The sequence below is a fragment of the Rhea americana genome, unplaced genomic scaffold (assembly GCF_003343005.1).
Source record: "Rhea americana isolate MKP2758 unplaced genomic scaffold, rheAme1 scaffold_94, whole genome shotgun sequence".
Lineage (NCBI taxonomy): Eukaryota > Metazoa > Chordata > Aves > Rheiformes > Rheidae > Rhea > Rhea americana.
The window spans coordinates 242267-265872 of NW_028187133.1; the positions used below are offsets into that span (position 1 = coordinate 242267).

The following is a 23606-nucleotide window of genomic DNA, read 5'->3' on the forward strand; positions in this document are numbered from 1 at the left end:
TAACATGCTCTAGGTGCCCCTGCTGAGCGGGGAGGTTGGACTAGATGATCTCCAGAGGTCCCTTCCAACCTTACTGATTCTATGATTCTATGATTCATAAATAGCGTAAATGGGCTTCACTGCTCCGTTACTACAACTTTAGCAGAAAGGTAAAGAAATGTCTTGGCTTCATAGAACATTATAATAGTGCCTGTGAAACACGAATCTGTCTATTTCTTTCCCATGTTTATATATGAGRATTTTAGTTTGATTTGGAAGGAACTGGTAGGTGGAAAGCGAGAAATTTCAAAAGACACTTTTGCTCTCTGAACCTATGAAAACCAGCCCAGATTAGAGCTTGGATTACATTTAGAGGATACTCTAAATTCTGCATCTGTATGACTAAATAATAATAGACTCCTAGGAAAGTCTAGCCAGTTTGGTGCACATGCAGTATAACAATGCATAAACTGCATTGTTTTTATGAATACGTTAAATTTAGTCAATGTGCTTAAAATTAAAACTGTGGGCTATTTACATATAATACTGATCATGTGTTATCTGGTGTCAAACATACAAAAAAATTGTCTACAGTGTTACCCAGAYGGAAAAATCCTCTTCAACTGGCTAAATATGACACACTGAAAAGTCTGAATATTTCTCCAAATTAATTTTTTATAGCCAATTACTCTTCATGTATCGCTCTGATCCTTTGGGAAAGGAATGTTAGTTTATGTGTTCAAGGACCATTGCAGAGAATAAAATTAAAATTAGCTGGTGGAAATAAAAATAAAGTGACTGACAATACACTGGTATCTTATAAAGCAAAAAGATGGCCCTAGAATTTTGGTAAACATAAGAATTACAAACATACAAACAAAATACATACACTTCTAGCTGAGATGTAAAACAACAGAAAATGAAACTATTAGGTCACGTTTATTTGTGTATCAAGACAACTCTCATCACAATGAGTAATATCCTACCTCCAATACATCCACATATTATGGAAATCTGAGTCTCCAAAAAATATTCTGACTTTTTTACCAGTTCATTAGGCTTGAATCAAAAATGTGAAAGCTAATGTTCCTGTAGACCCTCTGTGATACCTTGTAGAACAAATATATTGAGTGATCTTCAAAAGATTTTTAGAAGTCCTTGCTTCATTAAAATTTGCCGTAGTACATGTCATAGTGACCTTAAATGAAGCCAGTTTTTCAACATCAAGTATGATAGTGTGTTATTAGAACTCCAGTGTAAATTAAGATTTGATATTCAAAGTCTACCCTTAGATTTTTCCCTTTAATTGGGAAAGGTTGAAAAATATAAATGAAGATACAGAGGACCATAGRTAGGATTTTCTTCTGATGTTTATGCAGTAGGGTTGATCTATTTCCAGTTAAGATACTGCAAATATGTTGAGCTGAAGAAAATATTTGATAGTATATTTTCTTTATGCCATATTCAGGAAAAGAGTTAACCACACAGTTAACAATGCATTAATTGGAATGCAGATGTTATCCCAAAATCCCTGCATCTTTTACATTTTAGAATAGTGTCTTCATGTTATCTAATAAAGCAAAAATATGCACCTCTAGTTAGATAATGCTATCAATTAGAAGGATTCTTTCACTTCAAAAATTGAAGGCACTGAGGAACAAAAAATAAATTGAGGACAYGAAACTAATGAGACAAGAAGATGAATTCCTAGGTTATTTTTTTAAAAATATACTAAGAATAGGTATTAGCAAAATGAGATACTAATTTTGTTTGTGGATTTAGACTGACAATGACTGAATTGTTTCTATTTTCAACATACAGTAGATATAAGCATGCCAAAATGATAGATTTGGCAATAGAGAATATTTACTGAGTGGTTTATTCTTGCTATTTTTTATACCTTCTTGTGTTCTGATATTACTGTAATTCTTCTTTTCAAAAAATCTTATGGAACTGAGTGAATTATTTCCTTTTCTTACAGACATCAATCTATCTCACTTTCTTTTTCTTGGTACATATTTCCAGTCTCTATAATATCCAAAAATAATACCACCATTTAATAATTACACTGCATCTTTCAGCTGGACACCTTAACATGCTTCATAGCCATTATTGAATAAGCTTCATATTATTCTATGAGGCAAGATATTTTCTTCCTCTTACATATAAACAAAAGTTGGCTGGAGATACTGTGTTTTTACCTGCTGAAAATTGATGCAGCTACATCTTGGCTGATTTATAGCAACTGAGGGTCTTGGCCAAAAAAGTCATCTGCCCTCCTGAAATGTGAGGTCTGAAGAAGAACAAAAAGAGCTACAAAATAGGAATATGGAAATATATTCTATTTGTCATTCCCCATCTTTTAAAGTATATGAACATAAAATGACTTTACTGTGACTTCTTTTTGGTAAATATGCAGCTAACTCTTGAGCTCTTCAGTACTTAAGGAAATAAACAAAGTCTTTATTTATATTGGATTGGTCTACAAAGGTTGTACTTACGGCAGTGTAGGTGCCAAAAGCAGAGGGTAACTCTACCTGTAGGCACAAGGTAAGTGCAGTCACTATGTGTTTTAGGTAATACTGGAATCATTAATTTCCTTTTTGATAAATCGTGTATATATATTTTTATCTTCCATAATGTGATCTGAGTAACAATGAGGAAAATGGAGCAGGTCACATAAAAACTGCTAGATTAGGCTGATGAGTCATCTAGTTCAGTACCCTTTCTGTGATGGAGACCCTTTTGTTTTTCTAACGTGTTACCTGACAATGCCATTGAGTGCCCTTAATTCCTAAATTACAAGACATAGAATCATCATTTCATATTCACCTTTTCCTCTGTAAGWTATACCCAGGATAAGGAGTCCAGGTCTGTTTCTCACTCTGGAAACCATACCATCCTTTTGATCATCCCTTCCTCTCTTGTGTGTTTCAGTGTACCTTTTCAGATACACATTAGCCAGGATGCTTGGAGAATTCAGATTTTTAATGGCATCACATACTTTATTTTCCCAGAAGTTTTAAAACTCTTTTCATGTAATACGGTTACTTTTGCATGGCAGATTCTTTCAGTGAAAATGATATTGAATGATACTCTGCTCTTAAGGGTTGCTTATTTGACCTGTTGCCTCTCAGTGCCTTCTCTGAGTTGTCATGATTAAATACACTGTTTTTCTGCCATTCTAATCCTGAGCAATCTGTGAAGTAAGAGATTAAGCCAGTGATCTGAATTCCAATCTCCCAGTTGACAGCAGAGAGTTTTATTGATGAGGCACCAGAGTGGCCTGCTAAAGAAAAAGAATATTATGTAAGGAATTTTTGCTTCATAATGTAGGAGTTCAGTTACAGCAAGGASAAGGTTTTGTGAGTTGAAACAAATGAATGAAAGCAACAAGGGTGAGATTTATTTTGTTTCATATTTTATTGCCTGGAAACAGCTGAACTCACCTAATCAATTATTTCTTAGATTTCTAAAGTTGCAGTCATTGAGGAGATGGCTGTTGTGTTTCTGTGCTATTGCCGATATATGTGATGCTTTATGAAATACCAAGTAATACTTTTTTCTGTACCAGACTTATCTCTAGAAAATTTCTGAATCATATKTGTTTCAATTTGATTCTCTCCACCATGGACACAAGATAAAAGAATGCATTACTCTTGAATAGTTAAATTTAGTTGCCTGAGATGTTGTGAACTTGAGAGGAATAGAGCAAGTCACATTTTCATCAGTCCTACTAATCTGTTTGCTTGCTAGGAATGCCGCCATTCTTGAAAATCTGAAAAAAAAGTTTGCAGTCTTGTTTTTTCCTTCTGCCTTGTATACATATTATAGCAGACACCTATAGTATTTCTGTTATTTGCTTATTTTAGTACAGCATATGCCTCTTCTGCTATGATTCATGGGACTTAAAATGTGCTGCATGGAACTTTAATTCTAGGTAGTTTGGAGTCTGGTAGAATGAAGGAAGTGGAAAGAAAGGTTCCAGGCAGACAGCTTTATGCATTCTATCCTACCTATATATTTCATCACAAACCTTTAGATTTTAGACTCTTTAATATGCAAACACAATCAAGTCAGGGAGCAACAACTGATTTTTCAGACTCATAGTTCTATTTTAGTATAGGTTTTTCTTGTAGATACATACAAGTTTTTTACAATGTAGATATATTTTGTTAATTTTTAGAGAGAGTTTGCTGTAACCATCTTTTTGTTTTATGTACGCATGCTAAACATGATTTAAGATACCATTTCAATCTGTCATTACCAGCTGTATATATAAATTGAAAGCATTAATATATTTGGGACACTTTTAATAATTTGTTATAGTCCATAGAATGTCACTTTTTTAGATTCCCATCTAAGAGTTTTGTATTTTTTTAGCACAGAGCTACAGAGTGAATCTATAATTATCTGTATAAAGTAACAGCAACTTGACGGTATCTTCACTTACAATGATGATATTCCTTTTGCTTGTGGATTTTTTTACAATTTCAATTAAATATCCTACTATCAAAGAGCTCCTAACATTCATCACGTTTATGATCTCTTTCAAGAGTTATTACTAAGTCCTTCAAAAAAGGCTGTGAGTGTAATTAAATTAATATTGATAAGCAATACTGTGTGTGAAGCTAAAAACAGCTGGTTGCATTGTATCAAACTATTCTCTGGATCAGACTTTTGCAATTAGTGAATTAATTTCAAATATTAGGTCTGCAGTTAACTGTATGTATGAGGTCTGCTGCAGGTAAAACGAGATGTGAGAAGAGACTCCAACAGCTAAATATTTAACCATAGAAGTGTTTTTAGTTTGATTTTGCTACTGATGCTAAATTCAGGATACTGAAAGTGACTTGCTTGTTGCTTGACAAATATTGAAGGTATTTAAAAAGTATTTTTACCATATACAGGATACAATGAAAATATTTAGCAGATACTGCTGCAAGCATCCTGGGAATGCTGGGGTTCATATGCTCATTAGTGTCTTGTTATATGCTAGATTGCTTGCTTTACTAATGCTTGCCACTGAGTTATGTTCTTTTCTCTCCAGACCTTCTCTAGGAATTGAGTTCCCAGTTGTGTTCCCAGTTGTTCCCAGCTTTATTATTTGGCAGGATTTAAAGAACTGAAGAGTGTGTTTACTTAAAAACAAATTTGTAATTATAGAACAGTTACAAAAGATAAAATAACAAAATGAACCAGTATCATAATATTTAACATTAAAGATTTTCCTCTTTTGTCCAAGCATTTTAGCTAGCTTGTGACACTTGCAAATTAGTTTTTAAGTCAAACCCAGGAGAGTGCCGCAGAGAGTTCTCGTAGGTTTGTTTTTCTTTAGGTAGAGTGCCTTCTGTCACGAAGAGCACTATGTGAGACTGGAGAGTTCTTCCTTGCAGTGTCTGGGGCTACTCAAAGCTCTCCCTCCCCTGCAGCATGGGCCACAGAAACCACATGTCAGCCACCGTTGACGTGACATTTCAGTTCTTCTCAGCTRCCCTGGTGGATTGCAGTGCTTTAGGGCTGTTCTTGCTGTATGYGAACTTGTTCTTGGTATCTTGCATTTAAGAAGCCTTTGGTGGCTTCTTGCTCCACTGTGCTAGCTGTGGARGTGGTATTCCTTCTTCTGATCTATTTTCCAGATAATCAATTCCAGTTTGTGTGAAGAGGAAAGCATCCACCCTTTATAGAAGGTCACTGCCCTGGTGACCGAGGCATAGGCTACCTTGGGCCCAGCAGTGCAGCTTGCTTCTCTCCTCTGCACTACTCTGCTCCACTCTGCTCTGCACTCCTCCCCTCTCCTCCCTTTTCCTCTCTCTTCCTTCTCCCTCTTGCTCTCTGTATCCCTCTCCTCTCCTGTCCTTTTCTAGATTTCAATTGGATATTTTTATATGTCACTACGACAGCTTATTTTTGGCATTTGACTCCTTTTCCTGTTTGCAGTCTCTTAAATACAAAATGTTAAGACTTCATATTCCTGGGAGCATTAAGGATGCAAGATTCCTTTAAGATTTCTGCCCTTCTGGTTGCAATCCTTAGGCAGAGTTTACAGGGTAAAGAAAAACAAGATAAGTGAGGGTGGTGAGGCTGCCAAAATTATGCATGCTCTTGTACGGCATAATTCAATAACCATACACCCAGTGACAGTGCTGATTTAACAAGCCTGCCCTTCCTTGCTCTTCATTCCTGCTGTTTATGCATTCTCTTGTGCCAGTACTAATATCTTGGGGATGCATAGTAATATGGATCTGGATTTAAAAGAATTCCTCTCTCACCCAACAATATTTTAACTAGGATATATTTCTTAATTCAAGGCATTGCTTGCTTCCTAAAGAGGTGTTCATCAAACTGCAACCTCAGACTTTGGAGAATATACTTATATAAATAAAATAAAATGTAAATACATATTGAAGAATGAATAGTTAAAATCATGGCAAATTGGAAGATGCAAAAATTTAGATTATAATGTCTATAAGAGCACAGCTCTATTTTATACATTCCCTTCCTTTATTACATGAGAAATTTTGTCCATGAAAAGGTTTCAAAGTTCAGTTATTTCTTTCATGTTCCTACTAAAAAATGCATTGTTAGAATCATTTTTGCAAAATGAAAAATATATTTCAGATTTTAGTAAATGAGGAAAAGCTAGCTGAAACTTCACAGAATAGTCATTTTAAAGCAGAAACTAAATTGTGAACATTTAAGCTCATAGTTGAGTATTTTTGAAAACTGCTTAATAGAGACTTTTTAATAGTTTTAGCTGCAAGATGTACTATATGGTGAATACCATACTACACTGAGGTTTGTGAAGGCATTACATTTGAAGAAGAAGAATACTGCTGAATAAATTTTTTCCTTATATTGTCTACATAAAGCCTCTCTGTGAAAGATCTCCTAGTACAGTTTTCCTTGAAAGACTGAATTTAATTAGACAAATAGCTTTCTCCTAAGTGTGTCAGCCTGCTTCTGACCCTTTACTCTTCACAACTTCTTTCACCCTCTCCCTCCTCCTAACAGAATCTTTTCATCCCATGTTTTTCTCATTTTCTCCAACAATCTTAGCTTTTCCAGGCCTACCATCTAGAAACATAAGTACTTTTTGCTTTCCTTCCTGCCTTCTATTGCTGTCCATTCATTTTTTTTAATGAATGCCCTTTGAAACATGCTTGTTTAACCATGACTAGTGGGTTTTGTTTTGTTTTTCTTAAGTCCAATAAAGAATGACAGAGAACAAATCATAGGCAGATTTACTCCCAAAAAAAAAAAAAAAAAAAAAAAAAAAAGAGCCAATGAACTCTAGTGACATTCATTCATATACAGAAAGAATAAAAATTCTGAAAAAGAACATTCACACATTATTCATGCCTATGCATAATCGTCAGTCACAAATCCCTTGAATAGTTTTAGTTAATTACATTAGGAACGTCTTTACAGAAATATTACCTGACTCAGACTGCTTGTTTTGTTCCTCATTCCTTATTCATATTCCTGGTGATGAATTTGGACTGTCTTCAGGGAGGATTGCTTGAATAGGATGGTTAAGACTTTGGGAAGACACTCTGCCTAACCTCAATTAGTTTTCCTATTCCTGTTGCTTGGGTGGTATTATTATCCCACCTATGCACAAAACTGTAACGACAAAGATAATGAATGTAATAAAAATTGCAAATGTTAAGCCTTCATGTTTAAAGTTTTCACTTCTGATTATTTAGCTTCAAAAGGCATGGGAGCAGTTCATTATTTTGTGTTAAATGGATATTATGTATGCCAGATTTAGTCATTGGTCTGAGAATTTTACAAATTAGCTTGGTTTCTTTTAGAGCAAGCAAACTAGATTTTTTATTATTCTCTCAGAAATCATTACATTCTATTCCTAATTTGGTATCTCATTCTTGATAATCAAAATAATCAAAAGTAAAATGATTGAGAATGTACTTAAGACATGGTGAACAACTTCAGAGTTTAAGATAGGCTGTTTAAGTCTGTTGAAATTTCCCAAATATGACTTATTTGACTGATGTCCAAAGCCAACAATTGGAGTTTGGCTCTTTGTTTTAGAAAGCCCTATGGAAATACCATTAAAGACAGCCTATGCCCAAATGAAGCCTTCATTTCTGGTCATTAAAAGRTTTGTTTCTGTAAGAAAATCATGGTCCGAGCTCTCTATAAAAATTCACTGCCTGAAAGGAAGGAATAATCCAGTGGGAAAATGTATGTGCTGCCCTTGGTGTGCATCTTCATTATAATTTCAAACCGGAATATTCAAGTATCCTCAAAATTGAGAAAATCTTTATTTGTTACAATTATAAATCAGATATGAATATTTCTCAGGTATGTCATTGGACAAAGTCCAATCTTCCAACAGTCCCTCCTGTAATAGTCTTTTCACTTTTAGTGGTATACAGATGCTAGAATATTTTCCTCTTCTAGACTTTCAACTTGTTTTTTTTTACAGTTAGATGAATTTATATGTATCCTTTCCAATAATGTAGTTGTTTTTTAAAAATCCAGAGTTTTGGATTTCACAATTCAAAGGTATTCAAAAGAATGGATATCTGAAAATGTATTTTGCTGATGGTATTGTATTTATTTATTTTATATTAAATGGATACAGTTAGTTTTTGTTTTTTTCATTGCAGATGCAGCACTGTTTTTTCCATCCTTCAGTGGAAATTCTTATTTGGAACTACCTTCTCTAATGTCTGTATCTGAGACACGAACTGCTTCTGGGTGGGAAACAAGCAATCTGACAACTCTATACTTGACAGTGAAAACAACTGCTTTAAATGGCACTATTCTTTACAGTGAGTACCAATGATACTTAAACTTAAGTAGCAGTTTTAGCTCCTTCAGGTCATTATTAACTTCAGTGTAGATCCAGCTGGCAAGTCTTATTCAGCAGCAGAATTACTCATTAAAATGCAGCAGAAGCCTTTTGGTATTCTGGTATTAAAATTCAAACGATAGTTCTTCGCGTTACTCTGAAAAGTTCTCTAATTTATAACTCAGTGAAACACAACTTACAACTGAAAATGCTGCTTCCTGGCAAGGAAGAACACAGCAAACATATGACTCCAGTAATACAGTATTATAGCTATAAAATACAAATGTTCAGAAAGTTTCAAGCAATTTATTACAGAGAAGCAGGTTCTCCATACTCGGGTTGAGGCTCACTTTCTGTTATAATTCTGACCTTTGGTCTAAAGCTTTGTTGACTTACAGAAGTATCATAAGTTCTGCAAATTTGCTATATTTCAGAGAATTTTCTGTGATTTCACATTACCAAAGGTTCTTTCGTGTCCCCCAGAGATTTATTGCAGTCTTGGAATGCTGCTTCTTAATGCTTTATAAGAGTGCTGCTTCTTGCTATTTCCTTCTTCACTGCATGGCATGAGCTTCTGAAAGAGTACACCTTTTGCAAGTCAACAAGAAAAATAGGCTGTCTTACCTGATGAATATTTTGGTATATATTTTACCTTGTAATTTCTGCCCAAAGGGAAAATATGGAAAATAAGGATTTTTTTTCTTGAACTCAGGACGAGTTAGAAAAATATGAGTGGTTCAGTCTATATGACAGATTTGCTGTTTCTCCACAATATGAAATCATTTTGAGTATTCTGTCTTCATTACAGCTTCTTAGGCTTTATCTGAACAGAGAAATTGCATTGATTTGATATAAAGTATTTTGATTTATTCTTGTTATTTGCATATTAGTCTAAAAGTCACACGTGTGAATTCACCTGCACAATATAAATATTTATAAGCTAGGGTTAAAACTAATAGAAGCTTACAATATAACACACTGCATTATTTAATCATACCTTTTTATTATTAATATCTGTGTATCACTTTGTCTAGACCTAAAACACTATAGTCAAAACCTGAAAATAGTTTGTGTTTACTGAGTTTCAAAATGCTATCTCAAATCTTTGCATATTGTAACTGGGCTGTGGCTGTAGATGCTTAAGATACAACATGGCTGCAGAATTTGCTAAGAATGGTGTGGCAGTAGTAGTAATGTGGCAGTTCTTTATGTTGAAGTGTTCTACAGTTGTTAGTTATTTCAGTTTCAAGAGGAGTTATTTGTCCTTTGAGAAGAATTCAAAGAAGGCCACTGAAAGGACTTTGAAAGTTTTTTGCATTTTAATGATTTTGTTTGCCTCATCCCTGCAAAGCAGTTGGTTTCATGCAAAGTAGTTGGTTTCCAGTCGAAGCATCTGCCCATGAGCCCAAATGAGTAAGCAAGCCTTTTAAAGGAAAAAATATATATATATATATGTATATATAATATAATGTTTTATATATGTATACACACACACACATAGATAGATAGATGTACATATATATACATACTTCCATCCTGTAAGTTTTTCTGCTGTTCTTAGAAATGAGTACTACAGTCTGAAAACCTGGAAGAGTATACTGTTCTCCTACAATCACAGAACACCTGGCGTCTCCCACTACATACTGGAAATATTTTTGATCTGAAAATAGCACATCTATAAATTTGGGAAGGGATAGTGGTTGAAATAGCTTTGAAATACAATTTACAATGCTGGATACTGTTGAATAGTTTACAGTCTATTTGATATGTAATAAATTTACCTACCACTGCAAACATCAAATATTTCACAAAATTTGTCACTGAAAGTCAAATTCCAGTTCTTTTACTGTTCATACTTTCCCATAATTTTAAATTGATATATTTGCTTCTCCTTTGCATTTTGCACTGAGATTAGATGAAGGTAAACAGTGTATCCTCTCCTTTTTCTTTCCGTCCGTCTACACAAGGTAGAGCTACAGGCTCACCTTTGGTGATTAGCAGTTGTTCCATACTTCCTTTTTACAATCATTGTCAGTAAAATTTAAGTGCTGTGAGGCGTCTGAGAATTTTTAACTTGACAGTTTCTTAAGAGAAGTCTGTGCTTTTTCTTTTTAGGGTTCTCCAGTTGTCAGATGAGAGCCAACAAGTCCTTGAAATTAATGTCTCCCTTAGAGTAGTGCTGAGAATCAGAGATGAGTATTATCTTGAGCTTTCACACAGTGATACAAATTTCTGTGGACTCTGGAATTTCTACTTCACTGTTCATAAGAGAAACATATCAGATTTCACATGGTTTTGAGAAACCTAGGAATTGTCACATTTTGATGTTTTTGATTCTGACAGCTGACATGAAAAGGCAGATAAGTAAATCTGCAAATATTTCATATTTCTCACAAGTGCTGTTGATTATTTTGAGTAGGCACTGCCTGGAGATTTACATCTGATAGTCAGTGTGGGATGAAGCATGCAGACTGTCTCAGGGTTATGTACGGAGAGCTTAGATATACCTAAGATGATGCTCTGGGGAGAAGAGGTTTGCATGCCTTCTTGGGGTACTGAGAGAGAACACAACAGTGGGCATAACTGATAGCTGTATTACACCCTTAATTTCATTYTCTCCATCCATTTTATCTTGAATTTATCTTAGACTTTAATTTGAATTCTCCTACTTTTTTCTCATGAAACTCCTCTGTGTTCTTAATTAAGATACTCTAGCTTTCTTCATACTTAGATTCTTTCTTTTCCTTAAGTTTTCACAGGCCCTAGTTGGTCATGCAAGTTTTGACACACTATGTGTATATATTATACAAAAAAATTCTTCAAGAATTTCCCTTTTCTCAAGTAAAAATATATCACTTTCTGTTTCTCGATGATGTACCTTCTCAGTTTTCATAGAAATATGAACAAGTATTTGCTTTCCAATTTCACCTTCTAGATTCTTGCAACAAAATTAAAATATAAATAGTTGGCTAGAATTTCAGCTAAAACATTTTTCCTGTTTTTGATTATCTGACCTGACTTATTCTTCTTCTCATATTTTCTATTTCAATAGAAATATTTTATCATAATAGATATATTTTCTATTCTAGATAATGTGCTAATCATGTGTCTAACCTAATAGCTGCTCAGCTCCTCACTTCAAACTTCCTTTGCAAAACTGCTAATACATATTTTGTTTACAGAGGTTTCTTTATGACAGTGTCATTCTTTACAACATTTATCTTTGCACATTCTGGAAAGATAGAGTAGTATTAGTGGATAATCATGTATTTGCTGCTTTTCCAATTGTCTGTATCAGAGTCCTCCACAGAATACGTCGCAGCTTCTGTCTTGCCACTTGGTGTACCCGGGGACAGAGAGGAGGAGGGAATTCAGAATGCAGTTGGACATGTTCAGTTCTCATCCTGACACAAAGTTGGGACAGGTCCTAGGAACCTAACACCAAGTTGGTGAATTATTTTTACGTATTTTCTAGGTCAGTCTTCATACTTGCTGCTTCTTTGTTGGCTCACAGTTACACATCATACTTGCCTTCTTGTTCCCCATGTTATCCTAAAACTGGGATTTATCTGACTCATAAGATTCCACTTCTTTAGTGACCAGCAGATGTTCTTCTAAGGTTAGATTTCTGTTAAGATGAAAAAAAAAAAAATCTGTATCTCTTCCTGGCTGTTGAACAGAAACACCCAAAGTAGAGGAGAGCATATAGACAATATATCTTGTAGAATTGTGGTACTGTATTTAACATTAATTACATCTTTGCTTTACATTTCTACTGTGTTTTCCTTAGGCTCTTTTCCCCTTTCTATAGCACAATTCCTTTCCATTGATTCTGCTTGCTTCTGTGAATATTCTCTCTTCTCATAATTAGATACCTCCTTCTGAAAGGATGCAAAAGATTGCTATGAGTTTCTATGTCAATATCCACACATAATTTTGCGGAAATGTAAACTCCAGTGTTACATTCCTGTGTAAAAGGAAAATCTGGTGTAAAAGAAAATTAATTCTACAGAGGCTTTCCAGAATTCTGTAATTTATTAGCTCTGTATGCAGACATCAAGCTCTTCTGTAGCTCTGTCAGATAAACATACAATACTGTGTGAGTTCCTATGCTCCCTCTGTTATTTCTTCCTCCCTCTTTGCTCCTTGCTCTCTTTCTTCTTCCCTTCTAAAGACTTCAAAAGAGAAGCTGCTGTTGTCAGCTATCCTCTTTTTAATAGTAGTGCAACTCCTGTATCTGCGCCTTGTTCTTTGAAGCTATGCTGCTATCAAACAGCTGAGAAGTGGACTGTCAGCAGAAAGTTCCCTTGAGACTAGTAGGCTCACTCGATGGAAGAACTGCAGAATTGTAAAAAGAGAATTAATATTCCCAATGTTTTCATAGTCTATTAATATATTGAYGTTAGCAGTAACTCCATAATTAAGGTCACATTGAGTTTCATGCTTTGATAAGGCAAAAATCCTATGTCTCTTGCAAAAATATTTATAAAAATAGGAGGAAAATCGCAGTGATCTGCTTCTTTCAGATGTATTTTACTATTAAATTAATTTTAGAATATATAAATAAACTAATAAAAATTTGAAAATAATTTAATTTTCTAATAATAGAAAATAATTACACAATTTTGATTTTTTTTTAAGTTAGACCACTTTCAGATAATTCATTTTACAAACATACCTGATTTTACTAGGAGATGAAGTAAGATCTATTTCTCTGTCAGATAATTAGTGAACATTTAAATATAGTGGGACGTTTCAGACAAGATGCTTTTGAAGTACAAGTGGATTGGAATCAGAAAGAATGCCATAAAAGTATTCTGAAGTCAGAAATGTTAAGGGAAAGCATAGAAGTGTTCAGTTTTGTATGTATCTTTATCCATACACCAGCCAGTGAGGATCAAAAAAGGAGATCTACGCCTTCTGTTTTTTCACATCTATGCTCCTTAAAGTAAACAGCAATGAACATTTAAAAGTAATAATACATAGCTTTAATACTTTTTAGCTGTTAATGTAAATATGTATATAAAATTATCTATAAAAAAACATACCTGTAAGTATAAAGAAAGCAAGTTAAACTCATTACTTGTAGACACAGAGGAAAGCAGCTGCTTTGATTAAAACTTTTATTACTTACAGGCTTACTGATAGACAGAATATGAGAATGATTAATTGTACTGGGCATGTCTTTTTACTAATTTGCACCATATTATTGGAGAGCATTTTCATATTTAATTCYTTTATTAAGAAGGATTTTGTCTGATTGGTTGAGACTCACAAATACTAAGGATGGATAGTTGTTTGTAGAATCTACCAAAATAAGAGATTAACTTTTAAAAGCAGCTAGGAAAAGAGATAAGATATAAATAACTTATAGGAAAATTACTACATATGTGAGAAGCAAAGAAATTAATCCAAGAAAAGTTGGTTTGTACATAATTTTAATAGGTTGTAAACATCTTTTTTAATACAGATACACTTATAGGTACTTTCCTAATGAAGATATTTTCTCTGAATATTTTGAATATATATTAAACAGCATACAAATGGTACCAACTGATTGACCAGYAATCAGTACTTTCAGTACTTATCAGTACTTTCTGCAGCTGCACCTAATCTTTACATTATTGGCAGGATCTGAGGAGATTTATATTTAAATATGTCAGGAGAGCAAAGCAATTTTGAAAATATACAGAAGTATTACCTTTGTGGTAATAAAGGTTACACATCATTTTATAAATATTTCTCTGTCAAATGCAGTATGCATTCTTAGATTTTTTTATTCTATTCCTTATTAATTTTACTTGCTTGCATGATTAAATTTCATCAACATGGAAAAAATTATGATGTTTAACCACAAAGCAAAATAAACTTCAAATGAACATTTAAAAAAAAAGCTTCATAAAGTTATAAAGTTTACTTCACCATTTTCACTATTAATGGAGTCATTATAATGCAATTCAATCTTTTTAAGGACAATTGTTTAACTTCCAATGTATATGGTATTCTATAACATCTGACAACTAGATTTTGGATATCACAGGCCATAGTTGTAGCATTCCTTGAAAAYAGCAGCTCCTTTTTCATAAGGTGTGCTTGTAAATTATGTTCCTGTGATTTCAGCAGCTGTGTTGTCTGAATATAGACATATCCTATTTACCCTACTAAAACTAAAGACTAGCCTTCCAGATAATTCAGTCATAATCCATTTATCTAATTTTTATGCCTGGCAGTCTTGAGCAGAGCTTTCCACAGAATCCTTCTTCCCTGGCAAAATACATTTTTGAAGAACACAACAAGACTTCATCCTCCTTTTAGGGACCACATGTCTTAATGGGAGGTTAAATCTGTCTTCTCAATAGGCAGTCATTTGATCCCAATGGCCACTTGCTTGTTGCTGTATTGACCTATGGAAATAGCTTTCCTGCTTGCCATTTTCTGTGAAAGAAGGTTTGCAGAGGTCTGATTTCTTTGACCTGATCCCCTCATACAATTTGTAGTAAGAGAAAGATAAGTAGCTGTTAAGATCCAAGCAGACTTCTTGCTTAGGTGGTTCCTGATTTCTTCCTGTGTTCCAGAACTTACTTATCTTTTTTTTTTTTTTTTAGAGTCTCAGGCTTTATTCTTCATGTTCTCTATAGATAAATTTAAAGAACGGTACTTTCAGAGAATTTCATATAAGATAAAAGGTTATGGAATTTCTTTCTACTGGAATAATATAAATTGGATTATTAAGAATTCCAAAGAGGTTGAATTCTGAAATACTGTGATTGAGGASCTTTTTTTCAAAATAAGCCCTCCTGTTGGAACTTTACTTTAGAATTCCTTTGATAACTTTGTTTTTTTTTTTTTTTATAGTAAAAGCAAGACACTGTAGAGATACAGGTAGTCTGTCTTCCCACTTACTTTAAATGTAATGGCACACTGGGGCTTCCTGCAGTCTGACACTTTACCCTATATAAATAATGTCTTCCTTATCTATGAAAATACATTAATTTTTCTGAAACTGTTCAGTTTGGATTTTGATGTACCTCTTTCCTGATTTTGACTCATTATCTGCAGGACAAAATATTTCTTAATCTCTTTGTCAGTGCTGCAGAACATAACAAAGAATATGTGCAGTTTGAGATAATACATGCTGTATCATTCTTTTTTTTTCATCTTTAATGGCTATAAAAAGATTAAGAGCATAATATGACCCTAACTGTTATTAAAAGAACTACTTTACTTGGAGACAAAYCTTGATCTTCTGGTCAAAGCTTAGTCATAGAGTGTATTCTCTGCCCTGAAAGTGATGTGCCTGAGTTATGTTAAAACAACCTAAGACTATATTGTGATAAATTTAAGGGAAAAAAGTAATCTTATGTTCARATATTGTTATCAGCTGTTGATACAAAGTTTAATTGTATTCTCACAGTCACTCAAGCAGTGTGCTATATATATGGTAGAAGAATCTGCAATGTGACATAGACGTGATCATGGTGTTGTTTCAGTAGCATGGAAACTTTTCTAAAGCTTTTACACTTTCAAAAGTGTAAATGTAAGTGTCTATTTTTATATTTTCAAAGCTGGTGAGAAGAATTTTGGAGAGCAATTTCTTCACCTATATCTTGTGGAAGGCAGACCAACAGTGCGATTCAGCTGTGGACAGTCTCAGAACATTCTAACTGTGTCCATCAGTCAATCCATTAGCAAAGATACACTTGTCCCTATCACAATAAGGTAAGAACTTCTCATTGTGTGTTACGCAAAAGAGTTCTAGTCATATATATTGGAAAAGGAAGTTAAGCTTTTGTCATATTCTCCTATAAACAAATTTCTTAGAATAAAAATAGAAAAACTCTTTTCAATATATGGAGGGATGAAAGGATCTACTATTCAAGGAAAAATCTCATTTCCATCTTACATTTCTTCTCAGTCACAGGTCTGTATGTTAGTCTTTTGCTTCAATTTAAATATTTTCTTTCTAATTCTGTATGCCAGCCTAGTGTGAATGAGCCAAAGTCAAATAGCATGCATTCAGTTCTAATTACTTGTTACCTGACAATGTATTAATCTGTTGCATGTTTTTAATATAAATTGTGAATGCATATAAAATTTACAAAGGAAGTTATATCTGTTCCCTCTCCCCATGAGCCAGCAGATAGAATCTTTTTTTTCTATAAGATACTTGATATAAGTACAGTTCAATAATTAAAACTAATTCTTTAATACTTATTTTTTTTTAATCCCACTGACTTCCATTGTGTGGTACGTAGGTCAGGTAATTGTCTGCATTGCACTGAGGTAGCACGGTCTCTGAGTCATAAGCTTGAGACATTAGAATGCTATACAGATTTCAAAGGCTAATAATAACTTAGAAACTGATGCAGCTAAATAACATTGATAAGATTGATTTGAATTTTAGAATTCAAGTTCACACTGAAAAATATATTCTCCATTTTTTTACTATAAAATTAACACATATATATTCATTGCTTCATTCTCCATAGTGTTATACTAAAAGTGATGCCAGTTCAATTTACCCATTACCTTCATTTACTGGAATTTACACTGCAATCTTTAAAACAGTGGCATATTAAACTTGAAATGTGTGTTGTAGACTGTGACTGGCAGGGATATACATGCATTTGAGTTTATGGRCATGGCCTTCAAAATGACTAGTGATTATTCTTGTGAGTCCTTCTAAAATGTAGAAAGAGCAGTATATCTTTCACTAAGCAGCAATAAAAGTGTAATCCTTCAGCAACCATCTTTAACCTCTGCCAAAAGAAAAAGCAAACTTGACAAGGCATTTGTGGCCCCCGAGAATCTTGTRTCATAGGTTCTACAATATGAATGCATGACAAAATTTGATTTTGAAATTTGATTTGTGTTCTCTTAGTGGCTGTTGGAAGACACATAACTCTGTCTGCACTTTCTTCTTCCAAATTCCTGAGACTTTTTTTCCTGTAATGCAGGAAAAGGAGAGACAAAGGTTAGAATAAATAAGTGTCTTCATTTCTCTTTGAAAATACTCAAGTTAATGGATGATGCTTCCCTTAAATGTGTCTTGAAATAGGGCTATAAGATCACATTTGACAGAAATACAGGTTCTGTGAATAACCATGGCTCCAGTGGGATTAACAGCATAACTCTTTAGAAGCAGGTTTTCACCTGCCCAACTTTTCCTTTCTGAATTGAACTAATGTACTTTGCCTCCTCAGCAAGCTTGCTGATGATACCAAGCTGGGAGGAGTGGCTGACACACCAGAGAGCTATGCTGTCATTCAGAGAGACCTGGACAGGCTGGAGAGTTGAGTGGAGAGGAACCTCATGAGGTTCAACAAGGGCAAGTGCAGAGTCCTGCACCTAGGGAGGAATAACCCTACGCACCAGGACAAGCTGAGGTCTGACCTTCTGGAAAGCAGCTCTACAGAGAAGGACTTGGGAGTGCTGGTGGACAACAAGCTGACCATGAGCCAGCAATGTGCCCTTGTGGCCAGGGAGGCCAGTGGTCTCCTGGGGTGCATTGGGAAGAGTGTTGCCAGCAGGTGGAGGGAGGTGATCCTGCCCCTCTACTCAGCCCTGGCAAGGCCTCATCTCGAGTCGTGTGTCCAGTTCTGGTCCACCCAGTACAAGAGAGATATGGAGCTACTGGAGGGAGTCCAGCGTAGGGCTGTGAGGATGGTCAGAGGGCTGGAGCACCTGCCCTATGAGGAACGGCTGCGAGAGCTGGGCCTCTTCAGCCTGGGGAAGAGAAGACTGAGGGGGGATCTTCTCAGTGTGTACAAGTACCTGAAGGGAGGGTGTCAAGGAGACGGGGACAAACTCTTTTCAGTTGCCCCATGTGACAGGACAAAAGGCAATGGGCAGAAATTGAAGCGCAGGAAGTTCCTCCTGACCATGAGGGGGAATTTCTTCCCTGTGAGAGTGACAGAGCCCTGGCAGAGGTTGCCCAGAGTGGTTGTGGAGTCTCCTTCTCTGGAGATCTTCAAGGCCCACCTGGATGCAACCCTGTCTACCATGCTGTAGGTCACCCTGCTAAGCAGGGAGGTTGGACTAGATGATCTCCAGAGGTCCCTTCCAACCTTACCAATTCTGTGATTCTGTGGATATACCATTTATGGGAAGCTCAGATAACCCCATAGTTTTACAGCTATTATTTTCTCTTCAACTTAACTATATGATTAGTTTCCTTTGGTATGACCATCCCTTGGAATCTGATGAAGATTAAATGAGTTTTAAATGTTTAGTCATTTTCTTTATGGTCCTTGTGAGCTGACATCTTTATAGAAACTGCCAATAAAACTGATAGTTCACTTTTTTGTCTTGCTTGAGGAATATAGAGACCTGTTTCAATCCAGTTTTATTCATCAATTCCTTTTCTGTTTATTTTAGAATGATTTGATTGTTGTTTTGAAAATGAGTATTTGTCTGGTTTTAATTTTTTGTGATTTCATAATTGAGATTGAATTGATCTTTTCAGTTAAAGCTGTGAGCATATACTTTAGATGTATTTTAGGGTGCTTTTATGGATTTTTTCTTTAAAATTATTTGAAGTACATTAGTTCAAACAAATATCATTCCATGTGTGGGTGAAATGCATTTGCTTGAATCAAAATTTACTGAGATTTATATGTAGTTGAAGTAATGTTGTTGTCACTGTGACCAGATGGTATTTCTTCACATCATCAATTAAGGAAAGTAACAAAACAGAGATCAAGATGATCAAGTTGCCAGGATATTAGTTTTTATAGAAAGAAAATGTGATGTATTTTAGCATTTATACTAAGGATCTTGATGTTTTAATCATCTATTTTTCTTCTCTGGATGATACATTTTTTAATTACATTTCCTTACGAAAGTCAATAGTATTAGGGAATCTGAGAGTAGTCGTTGTCTGAAGGGACTTCCAGAGATCATTTGGCCCAACCTCCTGCTCAAGCAGGGTCAGCTAGAGTGCATTGCTCAGGATTGTATCTAGTCAATTTTTAATATCTCTAAGGATGGAGACTCCACGGCCTCCCTGACAGCCCGTTTGAATGTTCAACAGTCCTCACAGTGAAAAAATGTTTTCTTATGTTCAAGTGAAATTGCCTGTTTTTCAGTATGTGCCCCCTGCCTTTTATCCTGTTATTGTGCAGCATGAAGAAGGGTCTGGCTCCATCTTCTTCATACTCTTCCATCAGGTATTTATAAACACTGGTAAGATTCCCCCCAAGCCTTCCCTCCACCAGAAAGAACAGTCTCAGCTGTCTCATACTCTGCTCATATGACAGATGCTCCAGTCCCTACATCATGTGTCTAGCCATTGCTGGACTTGCTCCAGTACTGTCCCCTAGCCTGTCCTGGTACCTAGGTTTATTCCTCCYCAGAGGCAGGACATGGCACTTCCCTTTGTTGAACTTCATGAGGTTCCTCTCCAGCTTGTCAGGGTCCCTCTGAATGGCAGCACAGCCCTTTAGTGTGTGGACCACTTAATGTGGTCCCAAAGGCACTTCCTTGTTCATATGCATATGCTTGGGGCAATTCCGCTTCAGCCCTGCTTTCGTGATAGAGAGGCACATTTACATCACCCCAGACCCTTTGGTTCTCTGTTCACCACTTCCWTATACGATCGCTGGTCATTCTCTCCCACTCGTGTCATTCCTTTAGATCATCTATGACCCCAGACCCTTTGGTTCTCTGTTCACCACTTCCTTATACGATCGCTGGTCATTCTCTCCCACTCCTGTCATTCCTTTAGATCATCTATGCCTTAGACAGAGAGTTGCAGGAGGCACAAGATTCTTTCTGATTGGAAGATTCTTGGCAAGCACTAAGTAAAATTTTGCTTGTGTAGGTTAGTGTCACTCTTCTCCATCTTCTGTAACTGCAGAATTGCCAGAACTTTGCTCTGTGGTTTAATGAACATAGTGTGCATCCCCATAGAGCTTTATTGTTGAATGCAATATTTATCCTACCTTCCAAATGAACATGTTGAATGTAATTGTTTCCAATTTACTGTCACCTTTAAATTAGTACTTGAGTATAGATACAAATGTTTATTCATGGCTGAGGAAAGCACACTCAGTTATTCATAAAAGCAAAATTTGTTAAATATTCAGATAATCACTGTTTGGCCAGCCCTAGCCTGGGCCATATAATTGCAGAGAAGCTGCCGAAGTCTATTCATGCTTTTCAAAGCAGATGGTACCTTCTGAACTATGACAGCCCTGAACATGTTTCTGTACCTCTGTATGCAAAGTTCAGCAAGACATAGTATACTGAGAGAAAACGACATGATTATGTTATTAGTTTCCATGTTTTTTCTACAATTCCATTTCTTGCTTTTCCAGAAGAGGCAGCTGTTTGAACTGATCTTACAAAGTTTTCTGTTGCATGTGCCATCAAAAAATATGTTTTTTTTATAAAGAATACATAAATTACATTCTTTGTAAGGTTCCTACTTGTTACACTGAGTTCCAGCTTTGTCAGTTATGGAATGAGGAATGAGAAATGGAAAGGTATTTTGATAGATAATTTGAGCCAACTCCATGCAGCAACATCATCATCTTACCACATCTCCTCTTTTCAAAGTTCTGCAAAGGTGAATGGTAAAAACAGTTTAGGAGAGCTGTAGGAATTGTTATTCGGTCATATGAATTTATAAACCAATAAAGAAAACAGATTTAGATGTGATTTTGAAATGGAAGATCTTACATACCATGTATTTTAATTCTGAATTTTCAATCAGCACAAGCATGAATCATATCCATGGAGATGTTTTGTTAAATGCATAAAATACTATTGGACTTCAACTAGATTATAAAGAAGTTTGCAATAGATTTGGAATTTCTTTTAGAAGGATTACCTATACGACTAAACATAACATAAATTGTTAATCATAACTCAGCCTAAATTACAGTGTGACAAAGTCTAGGAATGATTTTTACAAAGATGGTTTTTCAGTAGAATTATCTGCAGTTGGTGACAATTAATCAGGCCATGTAAAAAGAGTCTATTCAATTGGTATTGCATATCTACTWTGTAAAACTATTGTCACATTTACCACTGTAAGGAGAGGAGGTTTGTGTGGCATATGCCTACATATTATTTTATTATCTGATTTGAAGTTCTGTCAGTCCAGTATTTTCCATGMAACTTGAAACATTACCATTTTAAGTGTTACAGTTTTACATTTACAATTCACTTCATATTTGTTAATGAGTCTCAAAAGTGGTCCCAATATATGTATATGACACAGAGCTGATATATATAAATTTCAATACAAAACTGACCATTAAATGGAACATTAGGATCTACCACAGAAATTATTCTCTGTGGCTTGCTAGCTGCAATAACACCAAAGATGGATTCTCTTCAAGAATACACAAAAGATTATTGCTATTTTTTTTTTGTTTCCATCTCAATTTCAGGTTTTGTGCTTGAATAGAACTTTCCATATGTTTAGAAATGCATGTCACCTTCCCAAACAAATTTTCTGTTTTCATACAGCAGCAGTCTTTAGCATTTCATAAGTGATCCATCAAACCCAGCAAACAAACACTAATGGTTGATCAAGCTCATTAGCCAGTTACTTGAAGAGCAGATGTCTGAATTACCTTGCCCTTCATGCTCTGGCTTGGTCTCATCTAGGTCTTCTTAATTTAATTGACCTTACAGTAATATCACAAGAATATCTTCTGATTCTACTCAAAAAAATACTACCCAAAACTTCCATAACTGTCATAACAGAGTCATGAGCTGCCTGACTGCTTCATTATGTTATGAAGGAACTTTAGATCTCACTGCATATGATATTTCTTTCTCTGCAGCATGGAAAGCCTAGCAGAATGAGCATATTAAACATTTCTATGCTAACTGCTAGCAGACTACTATCTTAGTAGTTCCATACACTATATACTGACTTAAGAAATTCTTCTTTCCTTCTTTCAGCCTTCTTCTTTTTCTTTCTTCTTNTTTCTTCTTTTTTTTTTTTTTTTTTTTTTTTAGTATAATTATCCTCAACATAGATAATTCACTGAGTTTTTTGTGGCTGCTAGAGGGGGCAGGAGTAGCTGTTCAGGGGTTGTAAGAGACAAGCATGTTTTAATGCAGCAGTATCATTAAAAAGAACACAGGGAACTGTACTGCTATGTGCTTTGATCCCATATTTTTCTATCTTCTTTTCACTTGAACTGTGTAAGTAGTGATTATAGTTTTATTTTGATTTTTATTTCTAGCTGGGTAGATTTATTCTCATATGAAATAGAAACTCCAGCATTAACTGATTTTGAATGGTTTATTACAAAGTAGTTTATCACTGGCAAGCTGTTTGTTAGAATATGGGGTCAAAATACTTTCATATTCCCCTTCATAGTGTCTCATTTTACTTTTGTCTCAGGTATTTTTCCGTAGCAGTGGTATCTGCAGTATTTTCTCATTTGCAGATTGGGAGACTGCAATAAATGCCATTTGTACCTGCAAGGATGTATAGTCTAGAGGCTAAAACAACTGATGAAAACCAATGCATTTAAGAATATTTCATCACTCTTAATATTAGGTGTGGGTTTTTTGGTCTCTTTTAAATATAGTTATATAGCATTTAAATGTGAACTGTAGCAACAGTTAGCTGTGATAGTTAGTAATATAGTATGGTATTATCAGTGGCATTTTCTACAGTAGCAGGCATCCAGAACTCTTATTACAGTTATGATTATTGGCACCCTGCATCTTACTGAATACTATGACCTATCTGAAACAACAGAGGCAATATAAGCAAGACAAATTACCATATTTCAAATCATTCAAAATCACTTTTACTGCAACTTTTACTGTTGCAAAA

At 35.0% G+C, this 23606-nt stretch overlaps 1 protein-coding gene across 1 annotated transcript in view; it reads left to right on the forward strand.

Annotated features, from left to right (window-relative positions):
• Nucleotides 1-23606, forward strand: part of EYS (EGF-like photoreceptor maintenance factor) — a gene marked incomplete at its 5' end in the record, with an annotated part of 393942 nt that overhangs the window by 227446 nt on the left and 142890 nt on the right. Inside the window, 2 exons of the mRNA XM_085324865.1 lie at nt 8616-8780; nt 16366-16519. Of these exons, the coding sequence (XP_085180991.1) occupies nt 8616-8780; nt 16366-16519 (319 nt within the window). The remainder of the gene's footprint in view (nt 1-8615; nt 8781-16365; nt 16520-23606) is intronic.